General features: G+C 50.5%; 1 protein-coding gene across 1 annotated transcript; it reads right to left on the bottom strand.

Annotated features, from left to right (window-relative positions):
• Nucleotides 1-8,574: 8,574 nt before the first annotated feature.
• Nucleotides 8,575-9,128, bottom strand: LOC119328904 (RING-H2 finger protein ATL39-like). Its single transcript, XM_037601900.1, has one exon. The coding sequence runs from the start codon at nucleotides 9,076-9,078 to the stop codon at nucleotides 8,575-8,577; it is 504 nt and encodes a 167-aa protein (XP_037457797.1). The 5' UTR covers nucleotides 9,079-9,128.
• Nucleotides 9,129-10,014: the final 886 nt, after the last annotated feature.

Below are 10,014 nucleotides of genomic sequence, written 5' to 3' on the forward strand. Positions count from 1 at the left end.
GCCGTAGCTTCGACTCAAGCGAACGTACAGTTGGCCGGCCCAAGTACGTTCGATTTTCCTTCTTTTCCTCTTGTTTTTTTACTTTTGTTTACATTTCGGAAATATTATATATTTCAAAAAATAATTTACCCTGGAAGTGGAAGGAGAGTTGGAGTGGTTTATAAGGGATTCTCTTCCTCATGCTATTGGAGCTTGAGAAGAGATGAGGCCCTCGCGCACTCCTCCTCCTCCGCTCGCCTCGCCACGCCACGCCACGCCTCGCCACGACGCGCCGCGGGTTACGAGATTGAGCCGAGCCGAGCTCACTCCTATGCGCTTCTTTTTGCCGGTCAGGAACGGAGAGTCTTTGACAAGTGGGGCCACGATCTGAGACGTTGGATCGTGGGCTACCGACTTGGACGTGGATTCAGCCCACGTCTCTCCATGCGCAGCCGCACATATATATGTGGGGCGCTGCCAACCCTAGCCGCCACGAAACAAAATGCATCTCCGCCTCCACGCCCGCGTCGTTCCTCTGCTGCTACTGCCGCCGGTGACTCCGTCCCGTTCACCGCGTACACGGTTGACGGGAGAGCAGGCCTCCGAAACCCCGCCTCTCCGGATCTTGTACAGGAGAGGGGCGATTAGGTTTTTGGGTAGCGACTACGCGACTGCTCGCTTCTGTTCATCTACGTCCACATCACCTTTGTCATCACCATGTCGACTGACGCCGACCGTGCCGCCGCTGAGAAGGCCGAGGCCGACAAGAAGGCCGCCGAGGATGCCGCGGCTACTGCCGCCGCCACCGCTGCTGCATGGCCGATTGGAGGGTATACATCGTTTATCCCTCTCATGTTTCTTTCTGTTGTAGCAGTACTAGCGATATGCGTAGATGTTTCTACTATATGCGTAGTACATGCTCTGTTAGATCGTAACCAGTGTGTTATCAATACTGTCAATGTCATGCTCATGATTTATTCATAGATTAATTTAATCGAAAAACTACCTATTTTCTTATCACAAGGAGGAGTCACACCTATGGCCTCGTGCTGGTGTCAAGGGTGTCATGATGCTATCACTTAAGATTTTTTTTGCGAGAGAACTTTCCAATCTACTCATTATCAATCATGGCAATACAAAGAAGACTAGAGGTAATAAAAATTACAACCAGGTTCATGGACCACCTAGCGACAACTACAAGCACTGGAGCGAGGCGAAGGCGCGCTGACGTCAGCACCCCTCCCTCTTCGAAGCCGGGCAAACCTGATTGTAGCACAATCGAGAAGTCATCGTGCTAAGGCCACAAAGGACCAGCGCACCAGAGCAACAACCATCTTCGGTGAAGAGTCATAGATGATCAAACTATAGCCACACGAACAAATATGAATGAAAATTGGATCCAAATATATCCATCGAAGACCAGCACCAATCGAATCCCATGAGATCCAACAAAGACACACCTCCACACACCCTCCGACGATGCCAGACGCACTACCGGGGCGGGGATCGGGCGTGGGAGACATTATTTTTACTGAGAGAGATCGCCACCCATCGCCACACAGCCTCAAACAAGACGTTGAACCTAACAAAATGACCCCGCCAGTGGGGAGCCGAGATCCTCTGCACCTTCATGGCCCAAAGGCCATCGGAGGCGGGATGGACCGCTCGAGGCGCCAGCGGAAGAAGACTTTCTTTTTTATAAAAGCATCAACTTTATTAATTGGAAATAACAGCTTCATCATTAATAAGAAAAGGTACAATATCATTCATAGGCTCCTCAAAACAATCCGGCGGAAGAAGACTTTTCTGAAGGAGGAGGGAAGAAGCCTTAGATCTATCAAGTTGACTATCACTTGAGAGTTAATCACACTAGAAGAACGCCCGTGCGTTGCAACGGGGCCACATTAACTTTAAGAGTTCAATATTACGACATTGGCGATCTTTTTTACCATCAAATCCTCACACACATAGACACACACTCCCTTCCTCTTCCTCACTCTCTATCCCCCTCTCCCTCTCTCTCTAACACACACACATATCCATCTTATTGGGTACGGGACCATAATTCATCTATTTCACACATACACGCTAGTGCATAACAATATGGATTATGTGTATTATATTTGTCACCAGAACTGAGGGAATTAATTTCATGTAAATCGACCAGCCACAGCTCCAAGAATACGCGGACGAGGTGGCTCAGGTCGGCGTCGGCGCCGTCCAGTGCGGGCCACGGGCCCGCTTCCAAGTGCACGTGCAATGCACGTCTTCACAAATATTATAACCAGATGTGAGAAATCACATGCATAGAAAAGACATTCTGATAGCAATCCAAATACCATACTCAATTGAATAACTAACCTGGACAATACTCTTATTTCTATGCGCCAGAAAAAATGGAATAGCAAAGCTAAGTATGCCTACATACGCTCAGATTATATATAAGAATCTTGGGTGAACAATTGCAACAAAGCACTAAGCAGCGATAAATTTAAATAAAAAATCCATTAACTATGCAGGCAGCAGGCTTGTTACAACATAGAGAGATAGGAAAATGTCACCTCCAGTAATGTAGCGCAAAGGAGTGGAACGAAGCATGAATGAGCGGTTGTCTGTTCTTCTTCATGTACATGGATCAGCAGTGGAGGCCAAGTATATAAGTACTTGACTGAACTCCACTCTTCGTGTACGGAGAGCCATGAAACCTTCTCGCCGCTGCAGCATGGGAGGACGCCTGGTTCACGTGACCCTCCAGCTGGGGGATCCATGGTGGCTGACCGTCGAGCTCGAGGCAGAGAAGTTGAGGGCAGCAGTGGCGAGATCCATGCCGGCCAACCGGGCGAAGAGGAGGTCGTTGGGGAGGGACACATCGGCAAGATCCGGTCACCACGCGACCTGAAGAGCAATGGTGATCTCCACAAGCTGTAGGCCGACGGCGTGCTCCATCCCCTGCGATGGGGTGACCATGGCGGTGGCCACAGCTCCTCATGCTCGCCTCAATCTCGGCGACACACCCAGAGTGTAGGAGGCAGCAACGACCTCGACGAAATCATGGCCTCCATCCCGGAACGCATGAAGGACCTCAGCCCCGTCGCTACTCCTCCCGCCGTAGCTGCACGCGGCAGCGGACCATGGGTAGGAGCGCAGGCGGCGTCGCCTCGGCTGACGGCAGGGAGCAGCGTTGATTTCGGGTAGGTGGCATCGCGAGGACGGCCGCGGCCGTGGGGAAGCACCCCGATCATGCTGCCAGGCCAATCCTTCTCCTCCGATCCCCTATCCCCGAAGATTGCGCTGCCGCCCCGGTCGTGTTGTTTCCATATATTATGCCATTTTTTCCTGTACCTAAACAAACGTGGGCGAGCGGATGGCAGAGTTTTGGTCCGCCCTCTAAAATTGCTAAACGCACTTTTGGTGAGGATTATTGTTAATAAATGAATTCAATCATGTCGCTCTAAATAAATGGATTCAATCATGTGACTCTAATTACTTCGGATTGTTATGTGCACACTAAGCGGGGTGCAGTTAGGAAAGGAAATGTTTTCTAATTAAAGTGATTGAGTGATTTAAGGTAAGGTTAATTAATTTAGATTTGATTTTTAGTGATCGTTAGTAAAGTATGATGCGTCTTTAAAATCTTTTATTTGTTTCCTTAAAATCTATTATTTGTTTCCTAAAGAAATTTGCAATAATGAAAGGTATCGGTTGATTTGGATAAGTTAGTAAATTTAGATCCGTGATTGCGTGCACGTTTGGAAAGTGCTGATTTGCAAGGAAAGAGCTGAGGGGTAAACAAACCGGTGAATAAGAAACCAGCATCGAAAAAAATCTACGACGGTTAACCTACGAAAAAAACCGGACGAAAGTGGTGGGACGAAAAAAAACCTGGAAGCGAAACTACCAACTGCTCCATTAGGAGTAGAGATGTGATGAGGGCTAAGCATCCTTCTTGTTCTGCTCGTGCATTATGAACCCTCGCTGGCCCACGTACGTGGTCCTGTTTGTAATGTCATTCTTGTGACTGTTACTAGGTAATTGCTCGTGCGTTGCAACGGGAGCATAAACATTTCACCTGTTCAACACAAATCCAGTGAAAAATATATGTTCAAATATACGATTAGTATCCTTATGCACATCAAGAAGAATTGTTGGCCTATTATTGGTTTATTACCTGTATAAATCACTCTTCTTATTCTTTTGCTTCTTTTTCTTGGTCGACCGATTATCTTCGTCTCACTGAAACATGCTCCACGTGCCCGTTAATGGTACATCCAAGCTCACAATCGACCAACCTAAGTGTCAAATTAACATGTAAATTACTATACCAAATTATGCATCCGATCGATATCCTGAAATTTTGGCATAAAAAAATTGTAGATAAATTCGTTGGTGCATAGCTAGTGTAATAGTAGAAAAAATAGACCTTTGAAAATGTGTGATCTACAAATCAATGGTTCAGTGCCATGTCAAACAATAATGTTTAGTATAAGTATGACCCTAACATGAAAATATCCACAAAATATAGATGATAATTCTTGGAAGGCTTTATTTCATTCAGCTAACCATGAATATTGTTCAGTGCCATGTCAAACAATAATGTTCAGTGCCTGTTTTATTCATAGAATCTGAATGATTTCTTCACAAAGCACATTTACAAGTGCAGTTTTGGTACATCTGCATGTCACCACTTCTCTTCAGTTTTTCATTTCATTCAGCTAACCATGAATATGTTTGATCGAAATTGATGTCTACAATTAGAAATAAAGAGCATATAGGGTTTTACCGTTGTGTTTAGAGCTAAATATAGATAGTGCCATCTTTTTTTTGTAAGCAGTGTGTTGTTAGGCCAACTCCAGCGCACGACCACAAACAGACGTCCGTTTTGCCCGGATTCTGTCTGTTTGGGTAGGACAATGGGGTCGTGTCCGGACCTATTCTGGGATGCGGTGGCCATGCACCCAACGCGCAGACTCATCCTTTGGCCCCATCCTGTCCGCCTCCATTTTCAAACAACAAGTTTCAAAATACCACGCCCTAGTTCAGGCCAGCGGCCCTAGTTCACCCTGGCAACAGAGCCAACGGCTTACACGTCCTCGCCGGCAACACAACCAGCCTCCAAAATGAATAGTTTTGATCGCCGACAACACAGCAACGGCCGGCAACACAACCAACCTCCAAAATGAATGCGTTTCTCGCCGGCACACAGCCAGCGGCCGACACCCATGCCAGCCTCCAAAAAAGAACGGCCACGGCCAATCAGACGACCTAGTTCAGGCCGTCGGCGTCGAACATCTCCTTCTGCCTGGCCTTGAACCAGCTTCTCGTCTTATAGCTCATCTTGGTCAAGTCCACGCTCATGATCGCAAGGGGCACCTCCTTTGCTTTGGTTAGGGCATTGGTGGCCTCGATGTCAAGCTGCCTCTGCCTGGCTGTGACATTGGCGGCCTCGACGTCGAGCTGCCTTTGCCGAGACGCCTCCTCCAGGTCGATCTTCCTCTTCTTGGCCGCCTCCTCCATCTCAAGTTTCTTCCTTTGAAGCTCTAGATATCGCTTCATTTGCTCATCATTGCTTTGTCGCGTCTTCTCGTCCCTTACATCCTTTTGAGACATCATGCCATGCAAAGTCTCATGCAAGGCCATGTATGAGGCATCACGTATGTCGTCCACCTTGGAGTTGGTCTTGCCCCTCAACCTCTTCAACGCCTCGTCATCTCCACCTCCGGCCAACACAGCCATCTTCTTGCCTCTCTTCCTTTGAAGTTCACGGTATTGATCCTTGAACTGAGGGCATTTGTTGATGATCGTCCCACAATGCGTAAGAGTGAATGGCTTGTAATTGTATCAGGCCTTGAATGCTTCCAAAGATTGAAATTACCTACACCACATGATCAACAACAATTGAGCATGCAAACATATACAAGGCTGAAGTCTCATGGCCGTAGCAACGAAAGAACTAGGATGAGGAGAGCATACCATGTCCCCAATGCCGAGACCACTCATGGTCCGTGCTTCAACGCTCTCAAGTGCGGCACAATACTTGTTGCACTTTTGTTGGATGAACAACCACCTCTTTTGAATTGAGGTGATGCCACGGTCGCTTGTAATTTGGTAGGGCTCAAACATCTTTCTTTCATGGAATGTTTTGTGGAATCTCGTCCAAAAAACAAGGCCCTTTTGTTGCGCGCCTGTCCTCGGAGCTTGGCCAATCTCCATCCAACATTGGCAAATCAACTTGTCCTTGTCTTGTGAATATGAACCCGTGCGAATGCTCTTCCTCCTCTTTTGTGCTTCCGCTCTTTGGGTGAGCTTGCCGATGAACAATGACTTGCCCCCAATATCAATGGCATTGCCTTCTTCTTCATCACCATCACCTTCGCAATAGATGTCATCGTATTCATGCCACGAGTCACCATGGTCATAGTCAGCACGGTCGTGGCCTCTTCATCAGCAACGTACTGGGCGCGGCCATCCTGACTTTGGGTCCCCTCGGGATCGTAGGCACCGCCATGCCGACCCTCGTAGATCACATCCTCCATGAACTGGTTGTAGAAGGGGTCGTCGACCGTTGGCGTTGGTGTTGACATTCCGTTGAATAGGACGCGGGGGGACGGCATGGTGCCCGTAAACGGTGGCCGTGCTTGCTTTCTTTGCAACTTGAAGGCCGACCGGCCGCCGCTGCTGTACCCCGGCGTGACGTTGAGGTCGATGACGGCCGAGGGGCGCGGGGTGGACGGCGCGATCACGCCAACGTCCGGTGACGACCCCGAAAAACGGGTCTGGCCATCATGCCTTGGCGGGGGAAAGCTAGGCGACATAGGCGTGGTCCGCGACTGGCAGTGCGGAGGCCTGGCGACCGACGAGCATGTGCTCGCCGGGCCGACGGCCGCTGCAAAGAAACCCGTCGGACGACAAATGCCAAGTATGAGGAGGGTGTACGCTTTGTTGACGATGGCCTCCTTCTCCTCGACCTCGGCCTTGCGCCACGCGGCCTCCATCGCATATCGCTCAGCAGCGAACTTGGTCGCGACGGTCTTGCCCTTGACGGCCGCCCTTCGGTTCCTCCTCTTCGCCGATTCCGCGTCCAACTTGGCAAGCTCCCTCGACGTGCATTTCGACCGCGCCTTCCTTGCACCCTTGGCCGCCTTCTTCTTCACCTTTCCGGGCGGGTCGACGGCCAGGCCGCCGGAATTCGGCTAGGCGTCGGCCATGGACGGTGGAGGGTGGGGACGGGACATGGGAGGGTTTGGGGAAAAATGGCGCCAAATGGGACGCGGGGTTTTTTTGCTATGTGCCACCGACGGGCGGGCCAGGGGAGGACAAACGCGCGCGTCCCGCCCATCTGCACGCTGTCCGTTTCACCCCAAAAGCTACGCAAATTTGAGCTGATGATGGTTCAAAAGCGGACAGAAAACGGACAAAAGTCCGTTTGCGTCCGCGCGCTGGGCCGTCTGGTTTATCCACTTTGCCCCAAACGGACACACCCGGACAGGACGGGTCGCGCGCTAGAGTTGGCATTAGGCTAGCCATAGTGGGGGTAACTTAGGTAGTAACTTAACATATCCCAAGACATTTTTGCTTATGTGGCAAGTATTTAATAAGGAGAGAGGTGTTTGGAGTAACATAATATGTTACTGTAACATAGCACTTTCCGAGGTAAAATGAGTCTATAAGGCAATAAATAAAACAATTTATGACACTACTACTAAGATACTTTACACTATGAAGATAGTAACTTCTAAATTACTCCCACTATGATCACTAGTATAAGTTACTCCCCACTATGACCAGCCTTTACAGGAGTGATAGATGCAGCATAGCATGTCATGTGCGTATTGGACTGATACATGCAGCACAACCTGGGCCAACCAGTCTGTTTGTTGCATCGGGGAAAAAGATTAACCCGGCAGGATCACCCACTTCTTTCGCTTGTCTCAAAAAAAAAAAAAACCCACTTCTTTCGCTGACTATTCGGGCTCACACGCCACTGCCGTGATGACCGCCCTTTTGTTCCTACCACTGCTCCTTCGCGGGGCGGCGGGCCACGCACCATTGGCTCGCGCTGCGCCTTCTTCCTCAAGACGCCCCGCCACGCAAGCGCTGCCGTCGTGAGGCTCTTGTGCTCTATTTTGTGGTTCAGTGCCTGGTAGTGAGGCTATTTTGTGGTCTATTGTCCTTCTAAGAGGTTATTTTGTAGGCTGAACAAACAATTCGCTGAAGCTATTCACTTGTTTATACGCCTTTCACCTCGTCGTTTGGACCGGGCTTTCGGGAGGCCAGGCGGCGACGCGGCCATGACGGCGGTCAGGCTGAAACGGGTTCGAGACATCCAGTGGAGCCGCTCGGCATATTATATTTATTTGATATTGTAAAGATAGATATTTTCCTCTATAAACTTCGTCAAGATTTATGAAGGGTTTTTTGCTTGCGAAAAAAAAAATCTATGCGCACTATGAAACGGAGCCAGCAATACAAGCACACTCGACATGACAGATACTCCTGTACACGCACTGTGGCTGCAGCCATGACCACACTACGGCTATTCTCCAGTCAGCGTCGCTAGTCGATCCATCACTGTGGCTATTCTCCGGTCGGTGCGATTCAATCCATCGGTTCCAAGGCAGGCGGCGTGCCTGCAACTGCAACCACGCCAGGGGGCAGCACCGCTGCCGCGGCCGGGGTGGTGCCAGTGGCGGCGGCGCGGCACATGGGGCAGGTGGAGTGCGCTTGCAGCCAGGCGTGGACGCAGTCGGCGTGGAACAGATGCGCGCACTTGGGGAGCCGACGCAGCTTCTCGCCGGCCTCCACCTGCCCGAGGCACACCGCGCAGTCCATGGGCGCCGCCAGGGTGTCGGCCTGCTCGTACACGATCGCCGCGTCGCCCATGCCGGCCTCCTGGTCGTCCGCACCAGCACCGCTGTCGCGCTGACGGCGGCAACGGCGGCGGCGGCTGCAGGCGTAGGAGACGGCGAGGTAGAGGAGGAGGGTGACGATGCCAATGGCGAAGGAGAGCCCCGTGAGCAGTAGCCGCGAGCGGGTGCTGTACCTGGAGCTGTCCGCGACGGCGAGGTCGGCGAACACCCATGATGTGTCCGGCGCGCCCATGCTGAAAGGTGAGAATGGCGTCCGAAGCTGTGGATCTGTGTTTGTTTACGTCGTGGTGCTGGCCTGGTGCGGAGGCAAAGTGGCGCCGATGCGGTATTTAAAGTGTCGGCCTTACTAGTGATGATCAGGGAGCTCCACTCGCGTCGCTCACGTGCCTCTCGATCGAGATATTTGTGGGGGACAAGGACACGTGCCTTCCTCACGAGACGATTTGCATTGTGGTGGTGAGACCAGTGCATGCATCGTACCTATTCTCGATGGGTGGTCGACATGATCAAAGTGTTACTCCTACACCCTAGAAAACAGTGTTACTCCTACTTTGATATTTATGCTGTTGCTGGAGTAGTACTTACTGTTTGGGCCGACTAGAAATTCTACTGTTATGATCAAGTGTTAATTGATATTTGTGCTGTTGCTAGAGTACCTCTGACCTCAATGCAAATAGCTTTGCTTGTATACTCCGCTACTACTATTATTGTGCGCATTTCTCTTCTTTTCGAAGGCACAAGAGGGACCTGACCTGATCATGCATTTCAACTCGGGCTCCTCCAGATTCGGAATGCAGCAGCGGTGGTCGGCAGGCTGGATGGCCTCCCACGGGCCTGGTTGTGTGTTCTTTTTATAGTTGCGGGCTTCTTGATATTTGTGCAGGAGTCAATTGCAAGAAACCATCACATTTATGGCTAGGTTTGTAGAAAACTACCAACTCGTTAATCTGTTGCAAAAAACACCATAAAATCTCTTAACCCGTTGCAAAAAGCACTGAACAGCCGTTTAGCCTCGTTTGATCTCTTTTCCGATAGGTGGGCCCCGAAAACGCTGACGTGGCATGATGGACAGGCAAACGGCGCCGTTAGGAACAAAACGGTCAAGACGCCGCGTCGGTCGGTCCTGTCAGTGCTCGCCAGACAGCCCCCCCCCCTCTCTCTCTCTCGC

Source organism: Triticum dicoccoides, chromosome 7A, assembly GCF_002162155.2.
Source record: "Triticum dicoccoides isolate Atlit2015 ecotype Zavitan chromosome 7A, WEW_v2.0, whole genome shotgun sequence".
In the NCBI taxonomy this organism is placed as follows: Eukaryota; Viridiplantae; Streptophyta; class Magnoliopsida; order Poales; family Poaceae; genus Triticum; species Triticum dicoccoides.

Bases quoted from the DNA above. Each gene is read 5' to 3' on its own strand.
- LOC119328904 (XM_037601900.1), bottom strand. From the start codon at position 9,078: ATGGGCGCGCCGGACACATCATGGGTGTTCGCCGACCTCGCCGTCGCG.